At 44.1% G+C, this 18,536-nt stretch overlaps 1 protein-coding gene across 14 annotated transcripts in view; it reads left to right on the top strand.

The window, feature by feature from the left end:
• The window catches only part of RBFOX1 (RNA binding fox-1 homolog 1), a 2,061,082-nt gene that overhangs the window by 851,454 nt on the left and 1,191,092 nt on the right, over positions 1-18,536 (top strand). For all 14 annotated transcript variants that reach the window (XM_070413026.1, XM_070413017.1, XM_070413018.1 and 11 more), the window contains exon 4: positions 13,319-13,381. In XM_070413026.1, coding sequence (XP_070269127.1) covers positions 13,319-13,381 — 63 coding nt within the window. The remainder of the gene's footprint in view (positions 1-13,318; positions 13,382-18,536) is intronic.

The raw sequence follows: 18,536 nt of genomic DNA, 5'->3' as shown, positions 1-18,536 counted from the left end.
GGAGCATTATGAGATTTAGTTTCCTGAGAAGTGAGTAAATGTAACTGATAAGTATTTTTCAATGAAAAAATATTACAGAGAACGTTTAGGAGAATGCCTGGAACTTAGTAAATACTCAGTAAATTCCAGTGTCTACTCCATCTGGGAAACAAAAATAAAGCTTTGAATACTAGAAGTTGCTAACACTTATTAAAGAGTTATATGCAAGCATTTTGTTAAGCATTTTACATGCATTATTTCATTTAGCCCTCAGAGCGGTTCTGTGATGCAGGTACTGCTAACCCCTTGCCAGAGGAAGATTCTGAAGTTCAGAGAGGCCCACACATGTCTAAGTCAAACATAGAGAAAACTGAGCCCAAGTTTTACTTACTGTAGGTCTTGAGTTCTTACCATTGTATGCTTTGTCTCTCATGACAACACCAGAGTAGCAATGATTTTTGTCTCAAAACTTCCTTATTTCTTGTGGCTACGTTTATAACAGTAAGTACTTACTTGAAATCATGTTTAAAGAAAATACCAACCAAAGCAGGTTTGGATGAGGTCCCACACTGAACACATAACTTTTGATGGTTACCTGATGTGGCCCTTGGAACATTTAGCACAGTTTTCATAACTTGGGTCTAGTTTTATGAATTTTGTTTCTCCCACATGGAGATGCTGAGTGCTGTATTGATCCACCTTTCTGCCGAGCTATCTTTCCTTCCTTTTATTGTCTTTGTTTTTCTGGAAAATTGTACCAAATGGCTTGGTGGGTCTTTGCTGAACGTGAAGGACTCACTATGAGGAAGTTTCTTTTGCCTCCTGAAATATATTGCATTTCTTTTGAAATTAGACATTTGCTTGTGACTGGATGGATTATATCTATTTTTGCTTAATTTTTAAGGAGGCATTGTTTAGTGGAAGTTTCATACCAAGAGGCACACAATATATTCTGTCTCGGCCTTGGCCCCTGTTGAGACTTGTACACACACTTTGGGGGTGTCTTTGGCTATTGCTGTCATTGATTTTCCTCCTTATGAGAATGCATACAACGCAGATCATCTAGAGAAATTAAAAGGTCAGTTCAAAACAAGAAGTTCCAGTTCCTTCCTTGTACAACTGAGGAAACTGAATAACAGAGAGAGTTGAGTAACCTAATTGAGGCCAAACAGTTAATAGCGAGAATGGGGTTAAAATCCATACCCCCATTAGTGACTATTTAGGAAACTATTTTTCAAGTCTTATATTTTTCAGAATACTGAATTTTTATATGCAAAGAATGTAGCAATGCATCTTTGAAAAGTACCCTTGGCAACTAGGAAAATAAAATGGTATTATCAGCAGAGGCATGTCATTTGTTTCATATAGAGGTCTCTCTCCCATACTTGGGGGGCGACCCAGCCCCTATGATTCTGTTGGCATCTGATGCTTATGGTTTTTATACATAAAGATAACTGCACCGAGCTTGCCTTGATAGTTTTACCATTTCCTTGAGATTACATTCTTGAGATGATGAGACCAACTTGAATTTTCAGTGTAGTCATGAGACCTTTCTTAGGTTGAAATGAATTCTGATAAGCTGATTATCTCTCTGAAGAAAATATGATGTCCACATTTCATAGCTTAGTTCCTATCATTTTAGTGTCATTTTTATTCTGCTACATCTTCCCTGGTCTGAATTAAATAAGGTAATAAGGAGCTCTGGAGTCCAAGACATATTAAATAGATTTTTTTTTTTTTAAGAATTGAGAGCTACAGGGTAGAGGATGGGTTTTTTTATGGTACATTTTCATTCTCCGTGTTGAACTAGACGCTGCTAGCTAGTTTCCTTTGCTTTATAGAGCAATGAGTTATGAAGCTAAAATACAAAGTGTTCTCCACGGTGTACATAAAGCAGCAACCTGAGCAAATACATCACACTATGTACTGAGGGTTTTGATTTTTTTTCTTTCCTTTCCTTTTGTTTTTGTTTTTGTTTTTTGTCTGTTTTCTTCCCTTCTCCACTATAGTCTGGCTTATGCTGGTGTGTATTGTTGACACATTCATCTTGGTAATAGAAATGGAAAGCTACTTTTCATTGAGAAATAGATTCAAAGCAAAAGATGACTAATGAATGAGAGCTTCATGCGTTCCCAGTGACGTGCTTTGCCTCCCGGGTCTATAAATCTGTCTGTCTCTCAACCGCTGGTGTATCCATTCTCCGTTTCACTTTGATGGAACTGGTTGGTTTAGCCTCCAGCTGACTAGGGGTCATGGCAGGAGGACAGCTAGAATCGTGGGGAAGATCCACCCTCTGCACCTTGTACCCGATAAGCAGAGCCCAAGAGCTTGTAGCAGTGCTTGCTGTTCAGGGGAGCAGATTGTGACTTAGAACCACTGTTTCTGAGAGATCTCCTTTTGTGAGCCTGTTGCCCGTCCCTGCACTATTTTTCTCTCCAATGACAAAGATCAACAGACCCAGTGAGATGATGGATACCTGCCATGTGAATTGCTTGGGTCGGGATGATCCATTATGTAGACACTTTCCCTATGTGTGAGAACAGATCATGGCGTTATGCTACATCTAAACTTCTCGTATGTGAAAGCACATTGTTGCCTCTGCTAGGTCACCTGACGCCCTTCTCCAGGATGTCACAAGCAAGTGATGTCCACCTGCAATGGGAACATCCTCTTTGAGAGTCAACATAGTGTCACCTACTCACCAGTCAGATCAGGGTTCAAGTTTGAGTTTCTCTGTGGGAACTCGCACAAATACTTAACCATTCTGAGTATCATGCTTTACCTGAACGTTCGATAATGATACCCACAGCATAGGGGCTCAGTGAGAATTCAGTGGGAATGCTGCGTGCAAATTGTTTATCATGGTGTTGTCACAGAGTAAGCATTGGATGCTTATTATTATTTTATTATGTTATTATTATGTGTCTGTTATTTTGCTGTCTTATGTACACTCACATATATATGTCCCTATATGCCCCAAATAGATACTGAGTTCCTTTAAGTCACTATGTCCATTACTTTGTTATTTTTAAGATCATCTTTAACTTAGGAGGACTCGGATATGATTAAATTGGGTGCAACTGAACACCCACTGTAGATGTACCCTAAACCTGTTTCCTGTGTTAACTCATTTAGTCATTGTCAGAATCTGCTAAGAGTAATTTTTATTTCCACCTAATACATGCAACAACTGAGGCCCAGAGATATAAAATAACTGACTCAAGGTCACACAGCTAGGAAGTGCTGAAGCCAGGATTTGTACCCAGGTGGGTACAACCCCCAAGGTCAAAGCTCTTCCTTCACACATAAACCCGGCTCTTCAAATACTGTCATCGTTCCTCTCACAGACCTGTGAGAAGCTGGATGGGGAGTGGAAGTTGTGCTTAAAGAAAGAGTGTTCAGAGCAGGATTTTAGTGATGAATACCTGCGTCACAGGTGGAGACCCTTGGGATGCCAGAAGAAAATGTGGTGTCACTCCAGAATTATTCACTCATTCATGTATTCATTCAGCAAATATTTAATGAGCACCGTTGTTGTGCCTGATACCATGTTAGGTGGAAAGCATTCAGTGGAGAACAAAACTCTCACTGCTTGAGTCCTCATGGACTGTCCTGTCCAGCCAGAGAGGCAGAGCCTAGCACAGTGATGGCGAACCTTTTGAGCTCGGCGTGTCAGCATTTTGAAAAACCCTAACTTAACTCTGGTGCCGTGTCACATATAGAAATTTTTTGATATTTGTAACCATAGTAAAACAAAGACATATTTTTGATATTTATTTTATATATTTAAATGCCATTTAACAAAAAAAAATCAAGCAAAAAAATGAGTTCTCGTGTCACCTCTGACACGCCTGTCATAGGTTCGCCATCACTGGTCAGGTGGCTGTGTTCTGCTGTGCACTTGGAACTAAGATAAATGCAATGAGATCAGGGCCGGTCCTAGATTTGCTCAGAGCAGGACTCTGGAGGCTTTGCTAAGGAAGGGACATTTGAGCTGAGAGTTGAAACCACATGGGGTGGAAACCATAGGGGTCTATCTTCTCTTCAGGCTCTGCTCCTGGCAAGTCCAATCACAGGTGACACTGAGCCTCCCCTTTATCACCTTTCGTGCATCTGAAGGAGCAGAGCTCCCCGTGTCAGATTTCTGCAGAGTTGGTTCTCTCTTTCCACACCAGGTTTTTTATGTGGGAAGTTGTGTGGTTTCAAGATGGCTGAGATCCTTTGGTCTCCTTAATGCCAAGAGTGGGCCAGGCCAGCTGCAGGCACGGATGGGTTTAGGTAAACTCAGTTCATGTGACCACAGGAACAGTTGCTGAGAAGCCTCATTCGTCTTGTTGGAAAGAACTCACTGGCCATTTCTATGACAAGAAGAAGCATTTTCGCCTTTGAAGCAATTTTGTGCAATGCCAATGATCAGTCAGGAGTTCCTCTCCATTTCTGCCAGTGTTTTATTGTTCAGCCTAAGAATCTGTCTGTAGGAACTAAATATCTTCTCCTGCTCTGATTTACTTCTCCCTGATCCATGGTACCTCTAAGGAAACGTCACGGACCACAGGAAATCCCCCTCTTTCATCAGTGGAAAGGGGGGATTCTTTAGGTTCCTGGTGGGATTCATCAAGGAAACTATTTCAGGGGAGCCGTTATGTGAAGGTGGTGCTCAACCTTTCTTTTCCTGCTAGAAATGAGCCTCAGGGCCCCACCAAAGAAGCCAAACTAGACAACACCTCTCTTTTAAAAATGGGTACACCAGACACTGGGTGAAATGGGACATCTAGGGCCACAGGGGACTAGATTTGGATCCTGGCTTTGCTGATTACTAGTGCTAAGACCTGGGGCAGGTTCTTTAGACTCTTAAATACCTAGTTCATCATCATCAAAAGGGGAAGGATGGATGTTGTGCCTGGAGGGAATCCTATATAATAAAAGGCTATTATGCAAATTGACCGAACAACAGAATGACCGGTTGCTATGACACACACACTGACCACCAGGGGGCAGAGGCTCAGTGCAGGAGCTGCCCCTGGTGGTCACTGAACTCCCACCCAGGGAGCACCGCTCAGCCAGAGCCCTGAGCCAGGCTCATGGCCTGCAAGTGCATGAATTTTGTGCACCGAGCCTCTAGTTTTGTAAATAAAATGCCTGGTACATGACAAATGCTTAGTGTTGGATAATGATCACAATTGTTATTATTTATTTATTTAGATCTCTGTGAACTTGTGTGCCAGCCTTTATATCAGGGGGCAGGCAGCTAACTCTTTCTATCAAGGGCCAAGCAGTAAATATTTTTGGGTTTGTGAGCCATGGAATGTCACAACTGCTCATCTGTATTGTAGCATGGATGATACACAGGTGAATGAGCATGGCCGTGTCTCAATAAAACTTTATTCGCAAAACCAGGCTATGGGTTGGATTTGGCCCATGGCTCAGAGTTTGCTCCTGGTCCACATGGCGATCTTCTTTGGCACAGTTGCCTGGGCTTGAGCAACCTGCTCGTGTGGTCATGGGTAAGTCACCAAAACATATGCCACAATGAACAAACCCAACCAGAGCTAGGATCAGCCAATAGGGCACTGTCTTGGGAAGACACACCAGTTTCTTGTGCCCATCCTCTGTGTCTGACGTTCAGCAGGGCATTGGGAGGTGTGGATAACAGACAGGAATGCTGTCTGGAACCCAGGGGTCAAGTTGGGCATGCTCTCTGCCCTTCACTGTGTGGGTTCCTGAGAGACAGTTTTTTTTTTACTCTGCAGCATATTTCAAGTACCTAAACTGGGCCCAGCCACAGGGACATCTCCTGTCTGGTTATATGAGAGGAACTTGATGGTATTTGCCAGCTGTGAACACATACCTCCTTCCCTCACTCTACACCCAGAGAGTTTTACATTCATAGAGATGGAAATAATCAGGTCTCGTGTGTATATTTCCCTTCACAGAGCTACTATCACATGCTTTGAATTCCATGTCCTGTCTTATGTACTTGGTGGAAAAAAAATAATATAAATACACCTTGAAATTTCCCTAGAGTTCAGCTTCCCTGTTCAGACCGAGTCAAGCTAAAGTTTGGAGCAGAATAAAAAGAGCCTCGTTGCCTTCCACACACCCTGTTATCTCTGGTGGGTTCAAATGCAATTTCTCCGAGAAGGCCCTGGTGCCTTTGCTCCTTCTGGCCTTGAATCTGAGAGGCTCAGGATTTCTTTGGAGTACACACAGCCACCTCCTTTTGACAGACAGTGCGAATTAAAAGATCCGGTACGGCCCAGGAACTGGGGACCCAAACTTGGCCCTTGGGTTTTCATTTATGGTTAGGCACTGCAGACACAATTACTGCTGACAGGGGCGCAGAGGCTGGTGGCAGAGTGCAGTGACAGGAGGCTCATGCCAACCCGTAATTGGGAGGATTATTTTTAATCAGAACATACCCTACAGCCCAAACATTAGAAATCTCCTATAAGGCCAAGACAGGAAATTAAACACACCAACAATAAACCTCAGAGGGGGGTGGTGGCGTATGGAGTGTAATATCATTAGTCTCTCCAAGGTCCCTGGAGCTTTGAGGAGAGTTTTGCTTCCTGAGGGAGGGAGCCTGGGGAGGATCTTTCCATGGAAAAGGCACAGATACTGTACCTTGCTGGAGAGCTGAGTAGAGCCAGAGAAATGCAGCAGGCAGGCTAATGGATGCTTATTGCAATGAAACAGCCGACAGGTCAAAGAGAAGCTTTGGAGTAGGGGCTGCAACTGTATTTCACCAGTAAGAGTCTTTATTACAGAAATCTTAAATGATTTCTGAAAAATCATATACCTACTATGTGCCAGGGGTTGTGTTGGCTGTTGGTATGCCTGGGCTCTGCTGTCTCAGTTATCTGGATAATTTTATTTGACAAAATTTTGCAAAGCACTCTGGGGCTTTATTAGAAGGACTGTTGTTGACCAAGTAGGCACTGTTGTTGGGCATGGGGCATGGTAAACATGTATTGAGGGAAAATGCCGGGTGGTTATGCTGTGAAATCTCCACACCTCACTCCTGAGAAGGTCACACTCCATCGCCAAGGAAACAGAGGCCCAGCAGTTTGCCCGAAGTCACACAGCTAAATGAATGGGAGCGCTGGGTTTGAACCCAAGACGGTGTGCAAATGCATGCGTCACTCATGAATAAGATGAAGCATAGCCTGGGCTCTAGGGTGCTGCCCGTCCAATGGAGAGGATGGACATAGAGACAGAGGTCTGTGAGAGGGGGACACTCAGACACACTAATGCATTGCTGAGCTTGGGGAAGTGGGGGCTCTTCGCTGTGCTTGTGGGGCTTAGCAAGGGATCAATGAGGGCTTCCCAATGACGCTAAGAGTAGGTACATGTTTGCCAGACAGACAAAGAAGGGACAGAGTCCCAGAAATGGGTACCAGCTGGTCCAATCATGTGCTGCTATCAGAGAGCCTGGGGCACTCAGTGTGAGTTTAGAACTCTTGGCGCATAGTTTTGGTGCTTGCTCAGCTCCATCACTTACCTTCAACCAATATGGGGGAAGGGAGGAACAGAGAAAATATTTTAGGAATACTGAAGCCAGAGACCAGGCATCTGATGTGGGATTGGGTGGGATGCTAAGAAATGATGTGGGAGACTGGACTCAGAGTCTCCCAGGCCTCCCTTGGGGGACGGTGCCCGCAGCAAATCCAGGGACACTTGCATGGGCAGGTGCCGCTGATCTGATTATCCAGCTGCAGTGGTGGCCGCTGGGCAGTGGCCCCATGTTCTGTGCTGAGAGTCCTTGGATTCCCTTGGGGAGGGTCTCTATCTTCAAACTAAGGGGGCTGCATGCCCTTCCCACCCTGGCTCTCTCCCACCCCAGGTGATCGCACCAGCCTATGCACACTCACCATGCCACATGGCATGGAACACGCCCACATTTAATGGCTGCATCACCCTGTGCTGATGCGGCCTCAGACCCCTTTCAAGGACAGTTAGACTCCAGACCCCAGGATAAGGCCAGGGGCTTCTGGGCAGCTTGGAGAGAGTCTGTCCCATCACAGTCATCGATGGGGTCAAGACATAGGTGGCTTTTCTGGATGCACGGTGGGTAGAGAAACCTCCTCCCACCCCCACCCCAAATGGGTGAGACACCACCTTTGAGACCAGGGTCATACTTGCAGCCTTTTTTTTGACAATAAGCAGAAGCCCACTCAAATCAGCTCAAATAGTGGGGATATTTATCACCTGGCACAGGGGTGAGTCTCAGCACTGAGAGTGAGAGGCAGGAGGTGCACTGAGTCCCATGAGGGACTGGCATCTTTAGCCAACAAGCTATCAGGGAACAATGTGGTCCCCAACCCTCTGGGAAACCTCCCTTCCCCATGGCCCCTCCACTGTTGCCTCTGCTCTCTACACCGTTCTTCTTGATCCAAAGCCTGCCTTCTGTTTCTCTCCATGAACATATGGCAGAGAATGGGGACCCCACAATCACTGAGTCCTCAGTTCTAGGAACTTAGTGCCCTCCAAGTTCCTGGGAGAAATGGAACTTAGATCAGAGAGGGTTCCATCCCTGCTCCACTCTGCCCTAACGGAGCCAGGATTGAGTACCTCAAACATGGTCTCTGGGAGGATGAGGGAGAGGGACTAGGGAGGGACAGCTCTCAGAGGGGCCTCATAGTCACCCCAGAGTGCCTAAAGTTAGCAACGAGGCCAGTAAGCCTCCCTTCCCTCCTCCCTTCCTTTCTCTCTCCTCTCCCCTCTCTTTCCTCCCTTCCATCTTTCCTTCCTTTGGCAAATATTTATCGAATGCCGCCCATGTCCACAGCAATGTGGTCAGAGCTAGAGTTAACCCCTGTCCCCAGAGCTAACACACTGGTGAAACAGGCAGACTTTAACAAAATCATTTAATTGACTAGTAAATGATAGCTGTGAGATGCACTCAGCAGGAAGGATAATGGGCACTTGAGACCAGGAGTAGGGTTTTCATCCCGAATTAAGGATGGATGTGAGTTAACTGCGGGTAAGACCATCCAGGTCAGAGATACAGCCTGTGCAACTCCCTGTGGCAGGTGGGGAGCATAGAGTGACCCAGAACTGCAAGGTCCCTGGGGCTGGTACACAAGGGGTCTGGAGAGTGGGGGTGCCTGCTCACTAGTCCTATATAATAAATTGGTAATATGCAAATTAACACTCACATCCTCACAAGATGGCTGCCTACAACCAGGCTGGCAGGGTGGTTAGTGAGGGACAACCAAACGACTGAATAAGCAAGCTGCATGGGGCGACCAAGCTGGCAGGGGGGTTAGTGAGGGATCACCAAACAACTGAACAAGCAGGCTGCGTGGGGTGACCAGGACGGCAGGGGGAGCAGTTGGAGGTAACAAGGTCAGCAGGGCGGTGGCAGTTGGGGGCAACCAGGCTGTCAGGGGGAGCAGTTGGGAGTGACCAAGCCAGCAGGGGGGGGCAGTTAGGGGTAACCAGGCAGGCAGGAACGTGAGCGGTTAGGAGCCAGCGGTCCGGAATTGCAAGAGGGATGTCCGACTGCCGGTTTTGGGATTGGGCCTAAACCAACAGTCAGACATCCCCTAAGGGGTCCCGGATTGGAGAGGGTGCAGGCTGGGCTGAGGGGAAACCCCCCATGCACGAATTTTGTGCACTGGGCCTCTAGTAAATAAATAAAGCCAAAGCTGTGACCAGGAGCGCACCATGCAGGGTGTCAGGCTGTCACAGGGACATGGGTCCCTCCTGCACAGAGTGGGAAGCCATCCATGGTGCATCCCATTATGTAAGGACTGTTCTACCTGATCCGTGGTGGGATGAGAGGTGCAGCCTGCAGGCCGGAAGAGAGCTTAGCAGCCTATTGAGGGGTGTTCTGCCTGGGGAAATCCACCAAGCCATTGATGGCAGAGACCACAGAAGTAGAAAGGTTGCAGTAGCCAGCCCTGTTTATAGTCTGAGTTACAAACTTAAACAACATACCCCCTACAGGGTCAAAATTGCTTGGCTATTTTGTGCATCCATTTGGACTGAGTGCATGAGTGCAGGGCGGAGCGCTCCCCTCGGCACTTCTCCTTCCACTTCTCCGCTTGCAGCTCAGTAGCCCCAGCAAGGTCTCAGCACGGTGCGCACTCCATCCAATCCCACCGGGGCCCAGGATTCTCCCTGGTGCAAACCGCTCTGCAGGTAGTTTGCAGGAGTAATTGCAAACTCCAGACAATCTTGGTATTTTTGCTTAACTATTCACTCCTCTGGAACTCTGGAGAGCATCTTCGATTTTTCTTGCTGTCTGGTGCCATTGCTAATGACTGTTTCTCTTCTCACCTTGTAACAATGGTCCTCAGCCTTTGTGTTTATGAAACAATCCACCTGGAGGATTTGACAAGTTCTTATTAGTGTAAAGAGGGGGCTATACAATGCAGTGAAACTGCAGGTTTAATTACAAATAGGCATAAAAGTGTGGACATCAAGCTGGCATGGACATGAAATTAACGTTATTATCTGGACAGGAAGTCTGAGAGGCCAGAGAAGCCATGGTGCTCAGAGAAAGCTTCTTCTTGAGGCCCAGGCTCTTTCTTGGTGATGTGACGCTGTGGCCGATGAGGAAAGCTTCTTATACTCCCCAGTGCAGTGAGGAGCAGCTAAGTGGCTGGCCACTGTGCCAGAGGATAAGGCTACCGAGTTGAAGAGAACATAGTCCTTGCCCACTAGGACTTCATAGCCTGGGCAGGGCCAGTCTACAGAGGGTGAGGGAGAGCATATGGTTCTTGTTAGGACATGTGAAAGGCCAGCAGGAATAAAAGAGTCAGTGAAAGCTGCAGAGAGAAGTTCACACTTGGCGGATCTTGAAGAATGAGTTCAGATTGGCCCAAATGAAGGGCATTTCAGGAAGAAAAATGTGGCCTACAGGCAAGAGGTGTAACAGCACCTGTGTCTTTTAAGTAGTTCCATTTAGGCAGATCTTGGAGTATGTGAGCTGGTGGATTTAGTGAGTGGTGGAAGCAACTGGGGAAGAGAAGGGGCAGGGGTTAAGAACATTGAACCTGACCATAGGAGCTGTCATTATTTTTATTAAATGAGAGGTTGCATGTAGATTTTGATATGAAGACTGAGATATACTATAAAAGTACTGGAGAATTACTACTATTATATTTCGGTGATGATGAGGATGATGCCACAGATAATTCTTCAGCTGAGGTACACTATGAATTTATAGAAGATAAACATATAGTTTGACTATTCACTTCCTAAATGTCCTAACTCTTCTCCCTAAATCCTGTCCTCCCAATTCATTCTTCTCATCATGACAATCTCAGCGCTATCGACTTTTCCTCGGCAAAACCTCCCCCAGCATCCCTGACCAAGCTCTGTCCTCCCCACTGGACACCAAGAGGACAGTGCCTGGCATAAAAAAGGGCTTGCTTAAGAAATAATAAACTTTTAAACAGCATTGACTTTGCAATAGGCACAATGCTAAGTACTTTACATGTATGAACTCTTATTACTCACCTCAATTAAATTTGTGGAGGTCGGTATTCTGTTTATTTTCATTTTCAGAGGTTGAGGCTGAGACAAGCAAGGTTAAGTGACTTGTCCATGGTCACAAAACGATTAGGTAGTGGAGCCATGGGTGAATGGGATGGATAGATGAATGGAAGGAAGGAAGGAGGGAAGGAAGGAAGGAAGGATAAGCACTATCATCACTATCTTCACCACCTCAGTTTCTTCTTCTCCAGACCCAGGTCTCTCTAATATTTAATGGTGAAGATAGTGAGGATAGTGCTTATCCTTCTGATGTTGTTGATGTCAGGTTGCAGGCTGACCTCTACCCAACTGTTTGATGTTCTCAAGTGTTTTATTTATCAACACCAGTAAGCTCACCAAATGTGAAGAATGTTAAAAAAAAAGGTCCATCATATTAAGAAAGGGGTTATATTTTCTTTTTCTTTAATTTTTAAAAAAAATATATTTTTATTGATTTCATAGAGGAAGGGAGAGGGAGAGAGAGAGATAGAAACGTCAATAATGAGAGAGAATCATTGATTGGTTGCCTCCTACATGCCACGCACTGGGATGGAGCCTGCAACTCGAGCATGTGCCCTCACCGGGAGTTGAACCATGACCTCCTGGTTCGTAGGTGGACACTCAACCACAGAGCCACGCTGGATGGGCAATATTTTCTAAACAGTTGTCTGCAAATAATGTTAGTAATTAAGCTCTGAAACTTCTGAATTGCATTAAGTTGTGGCATGAGTTGCATCACTACTTTATAGGAGTCCTTGGAAGCACACTGGATCTGGATGCTAGAATGCTGCAAACCAGACCCATTTGTTCTACTTAAGCTTTCCCCAGCGGGGCAGCAGGTCAGGGTCAACTCTCTTGGGTCTGGGATGCCATCTGCATCTTTCAGGTCTGTTAGTAAATATTGATGAGTCTGATTGAAACATAACCCCTTTCTTAATATGGTGGACCTTTTTTTTAACATTCTTCACATTTGGTGAGCTTACCGGTATTGATAAATAAAATACTTGAGAACATCAAACAGTTCTAAAATATTAGAGAGACCTGGGTCTGGAGAAGAAGAAACTGAGGTGGTGAAGATAGTGAGGATAGTGCTTATCCTTCTGATGTTGTTGATGTCAGGTTGCAGCTGACCTCTACCCAACTCACTGAAGTATATGCGATTATAATGGCCATTTGCAGTTCAGGCAATATTTGGTTTATTTAAATATTAATGAAAATTAATCTTACTCCTTCTGATTGACTGAGGATAGCCATGTTCATGAACTTTATTATCCATGGGGCACCTCATATCGCAGTTTTATTCATCGTAAATGAAGTCCCTTTGAACATTAGCTCTCAGGGATTGAGCATTACAGAATCTTGGAGTTCCAGAGTTTAAAGGAAATTTAGAGTTGATTTCCTCCCACCCGACTCTTTGCAGGAAAATCCACAGTTAAATTTCTGAAAGATTGGCCTGCAGCCTTTCTGGAACACGTCCTGTGAGGAGGACCTCACTGTGTAAGACAAGAGTCTAGCCGAGTGGTTCTAAACTCCGTGTCCAGTTGCCCCAGTTCAAATCCAGGCTCCACCAACTATGTGCATACTTTGGGCAATTTACCTGAGCTATCTGAGCCTTGGTTGCCTCTTCTGCAGTACGGAGAACAGTAACATCTTTCTAACAGGAGTGTAAAAGGATTTTCTGAAAATCTATTTACAGATTTGAGCTTAATCATTTTCATCCAGCATCATCATCACTCATTGTTAAATTCACTGTATGGTCAAGAACATATTTAAGAAGTTACTATCACACAAAAAATGCAGACACAATTCAAGAATGCATTCCCGATTCTAAAGGCTTCCTTCTCTTCTTCCCTAGGAAACTGCTCAAAGACCTCATGCGAGTGGAACTCACAGCTTCCTGGATCCGGCTCAGCATTCAGTAAGTGTGGCCACTTTTGAACATTCATTACATAAATGCGTCTGTGTCTTTGATCCTATTTTCTCTGAAAAAGCTCTCTTCAGCCAGCCGGAAGTCCCCACAAACACTTTGCCACCTGCCTGGGTCTTTCTTTCCTGCAGGCCAGCGATGGATCCAGAGATGAGAGGACGGTTTGCTAGCAGAACCCCCACAATGAACACAGGATATGTGTGAGAGTGTGGATGGGTTCACCCTACCATTCCTGGGGATAAAATTCACTGCTTTTGTTCCCCTTTCGTCCTCTAAGTTTGTTTCATTTGGAGACATTTCATCCGGCTCTCTCAGTCCCAGGACCTTGCTCAGTAGAAAGAAATGCCAGGAAACCCAGACCAGTTCACGAGACCACATGTTTCTTAAAGCCTTGAAGAACAATTCGGTTTGCTCTTTTTGAGCTAGAATACGTTACTACTATATAAGAATTACTGCAAAAGCGAAATTCTGTACTCTAAGATGCTGGGGTACATTTTAGAAATTCCATTTGTTTTTAGCAAGTAAGCACTTTCCGCCATCTGCCTTTCCCACTGCACAGAAGGCTTTGTTTTTCGGTGAAGCCAGCAGTATTTTGTCCGATCTCCCCGCCTCTTACTGCTTATCAGATGTTAGCTTTAGCGATGTGCATAACCTCCGACAGCAGCTCTTCTCGGCAATGGTTCTGTGGGCAAACAACTTGTTTTATGAATAAATCTGTAATAATGTAACAACAAAGATCAACATGCAAAAGGCTAACTGAAGGAAATATTTATTTTTTAAAGATGTAGCTTCCTCATAGGTTTCAGAATTTCTTAATGTATTCTACTTCTGAGCGTGGTGGAGTATAATTTGATACGTCAACTATCACAGAGGGGCAGGTAGAACTGGAGGCTGTGGGGCTCCAGGCCTGGAAGAGGCTGATCAAAGGAAATGCTTTTGCCCTCAGAGGTACAGCAGGGCTCCCCTCATCGCTGTGGAATTTGCATATGCGAACAGAGAGAAGGAGGAGGAGGGATGGGAAGAAATAAAAAGATGGTGTCTTCACTGTTCCCTACATCAGAATGGCTTAGTGTAACCCTGATCAGCTAAAGCCTGTATCACACAGGAGATTAGACCCGCAGCTTTTGTTCCCAATAATAAAGGACATTTTCTGTCTAATTCCCTACATGCTACATCTATCTGGTAATGCCTTTGAAGTTGAGGCTGCAGCATTTCCTGAAAATTGTGAGATTTTGTAAGTGAAAAGGAGGGGGCTGTTTGGCATGCATTCTGTTCAAGTCTATTGGGTGTCACGTTAAATGTGCGTGTGACTTTATCTTTTTCTGTCTCGAGCACCATCCATCTCCTGGCCTTCTCTGTGGTGCTGGGACAGGGGTGGGATGGAGGAGGAGGGCTTCAAGGATGGGTTTTCAGCTGATTCATGACACTCCCACCCTTGTCTCTACTTTCTCAACGTGATACATATTTCTGCTTCTCGGGAAGAAATCCATGCTCCAAACCTGAATTTGGGCTGAAGTTTCTAACCTCGGGGAGGCTCTGGTTTCTGAGATAATTAGTGAAAACGTTGTAAGGAACGCGTGTTAATTTGTCTTTTGATATGGTGTTTCCATATCTACAATTACAGTCTGAAGAGGAAAAAATTATTAATTTGCTGCTCCAAACCAGTGTGCAGTTATGTGATAATTTGAACAAAATTAAAAAGGAAGAAATGGAAAAATTCCTCATTTGGGGATATTGAGAGCAGCTGCCCCGTGTCGGTGTGTGCCTACCAGATGGTGATGCTTTCCTGTGAGCACAGCTTCTCCTGCACTGGGAACCTCATTCAACTTCCAGGACCAAGAGGTCCCTTTGCCCAGAACAAGGGTGGAGTTCTGAGAGATTGGTTACCGGGAGAACATAACCCGGTGTCTATGTTGTCCATTATTTGGGCCTTGGGCTCTGTTTACCAATAACGTGTAGTACATCGCAGGTTAGGAAACTGCTCCCCTCTTAGGGGACTGCAATGAGAACAATGAATTTGCAGTTGCAATTTGCTTTTTGCTTTTTTTTCCGTCCCTAATCGAGATTTTCATTTGCTCTTCTTTAACAAAATGTACTTGGCATGCAATATTATCTTGGCCATATTAGTTTTAGATACAATATCGTGATTTGACATTTTTTAATTTTTTTAAATTTATTTCAGAGAGGAAGGGAGAGGGAGAGAGAGCTAGAAACATCAATGATAGAAGAGAATCATTAATTGGCTACCTACTGGGGACCCAGCCCACAACCGGGGCACGTGCCTGTGCCCTTGACTGGAATCAAACCCGGGACCCTTCAGTCCGCAGGCCAACGCTCTATCCACTGAGCCAAACCGGCTAGGGCTGTGATTTGACATTTTTATACTTCACCATGTGATCACCCCCTTAGATCTAGTAATCATCTGACACTGTGAAACTTATCACAATGTTCTTGACCACATTCCCCTTCTGCTTTTTCACCCATCCAAGTCCTACTTGAGGATTGCAGTTCGGGACTTTCAAGGAGACTGATACAGAACAACATCAATGGAGACTACACTGACCACCAACTTTCTCTGATAAGCATAGACAGGTCATTACAGATTTGGTTTGGAGTTACGGTTCTCAACATAGTCATCTAAATTTCTCCTTTATTTTTCAATTACAGTTGCCATATAGCATTATTTTAGTTTCAGGGTACAACATAGTGATTAGACACTTACATAACTTAGGAAATGATCACCCGATACATCTATTACCCACCTGACATCATACATAGTTATTACAATATCATTGACTATTGTTGTACTTTACTATTGTTGTACCTATGCCTATTCTGTAACTTCCAATTTGTACTTCTTAATCCCTTCACCTTTTTTTTTAACCCATCTCCCAAACCCGCTTCCATTGGCAACCTTTAAAATGTTATCTGTATCTATGCATCTGTTTCTGTTATGCTGATTTATTTTTTTTAATTCCACATATAAGTGAAATTAAGTGGCATTTGTCTTCCTCTGTCTGATATTTCGCTCACCACAATACCATCTAGGTCCATCCATGTTGTTACCAATGACAAGATTTCATTATTTTTTTTATGGCTGAGTCATATTCCACTGGATATATGGATCACATCTTTATCAACTCATCTATTGATTGTCACTTAGGTAGCTTCCATATCTTGGCTATTGCAAATAACGCTGCAATAAACATATAGATGTATATGATCTTTGATTTAATGTCTTGGTTGTGTTTTTTTGTTGTTGTTGCTTTTTTTTGGATAAATATCCAGAATTGGAATTACTGGGTTCTTTGTCTTTTGTTATAGACTTTTTTTAAAGTCTATTTTGTCTGGTATAAGTATTGCTACCCTAGCTTTTGTTTCTTTTTTTTTTCCAATTTTCATGAAATATTTTTTCTATCCCTATACCTTCAGTCTGTGTGTCTTTTGATCTGAAGTAGGCCTCTTATAGACAGCATGTGTTAGGGTCTTGTTTTGTTATCTATTCAGCCTCCATATGTCTTTCAATTGGAGCATTTAATCCATTTGCAAGTAATTGTTGACAGATATGTATTTATGCCATCCTATTATTCATATTTTTATCTTTTTTTATTCCTCTTCTTACAGAAGTTCCTTTACTATTTCTTGTAATATTGGTTTGGTGGTGATGAAGACATTTAGCTCTTTTGTGTCTGGGAATCTCTTTATTTGATCTTCATTTCTAAATGACAGCTTGCTGGGTAGAGTAATCTTGATTATAGGACATTGCTTTTTCTCACTTTGAGTATATCTTGCCACTTCCTCCTGGCCTGAAATGTTGCTGTTGAGAAATCAGCTGACAGTTCTATGGAAGCTCTTTTGTAGGTAAGTAACTGCTTTTCTTTTGCTGCTTTTAAGATTCTTTCTTTGTCATTAACTTTTGGCATTTTAATTATGATGTGCCTTGGTGTGGGCCTCTTTGGGTTCATTTTGTGTGGGACTCTGTGCTTCCTGGACTTGTATGTCTAGGTTAGGGAAGTTTTCTACCATTATTTTTTTCACATATTTTTTAAATTTCTTGCTCTCTCTCTTCTCCTTCTAGGACCTCCATGATGAGAATGTTGGTACACTTGAAGTTGTCCCAAGGACTCCTTATACTATCCTCATTTTTTAATCCTTTTTCTTTTCACTGTTCTGATTGGGTGTTTTCTGCTTCCTTATCTTCCTAGTGCCACATGCAGCACAGATTGCCACCCCCCATTCTGGGTGTCACGTTCAACTCACAGTGCGTAAAATCAGACCAAACCCCACTCACTCACCATTCTCTCCCCAGGTGCCCCAGTCCCAGCTTCTGTCATCACTGATTTTGTCTTGTTTTTTTATCCACCACCAAGAAAAGAGTAAGTCTTTGATCTGGGTCTTTAAAAAGCCTTCTTTCCATCCCCTGTGTTGGCATAAACTTCCTGCTATTCCTTTTCCCATGGTTGTGAGGTCTTCTTAAGTGGTGGTCATGCCTAAAGCCACTCTCTCTGATTGCATCCTGCATATGGAAGGACTAACATTCCTGCAACATGGAAATCACCTAGCTGCTTGTTCATTAAGCTAGTCCCTGTCTGACACTTTGTCTTCTCTTTAGGGGTGTGTTCTATTCCAATTGGGCATGTTCAGCTCCTGACTGCTAAAGATGTTTACTTCCCAACTCCAAGCATCTGCTACTCTTGGTCTCACCAGCAGGGGAAACCCTTTCCCATTCTTTTAGTCTACACTTCTGCGTGGATCTCTGTTCAGATCCTCCTGATGAATGAACTTTTCCCCATGTGCTCAGTTTCTTGATTTCCCCTACGATAAAGGCAATATGAGGCCAGTTTTCAGTGTAGACATTTGACCCCATGATATTATAGAGCAGGCAAGATGGAACAGTAAAAGGGTGAATGGAAAAAGAGCAAATTCTCTTAAGTTAAAACAGTCAGCAGATTGACTGGAAATGGGCGGTCAGGCATCCGTTGGAATACAAGAGAGATGGAGAACAAGAGAGGAGTGATGTCAGAGTGTTAACTTAATCCATTACCAAGCCCAGGGTGGGTTTCCCCAGTTACATTGAGAGCCCCATGGTCTAGTGGGGGCACAAAATTATGCTCATTGGGTAACTCTCACTGACCTTCCCGTTTGC

This window comes from Myotis yumanensis, unplaced genomic scaffold, assembly GCF_028538775.1.
Source record: "Myotis yumanensis isolate MYYU_CA2020_CCGP unplaced genomic scaffold, mMyoYum1.0.hap1 SCAF_4, whole genome shotgun sequence".
NCBI classification, from domain to species: domain Eukaryota; kingdom Metazoa; phylum Chordata; class Mammalia; order Chiroptera; family Vespertilionidae; genus Myotis; species Myotis yumanensis.
The sequence above is the reverse complement of the archived record's forward strand: the minus strand, read 5'-3'. Positions and strand labels throughout refer to the sequence as shown.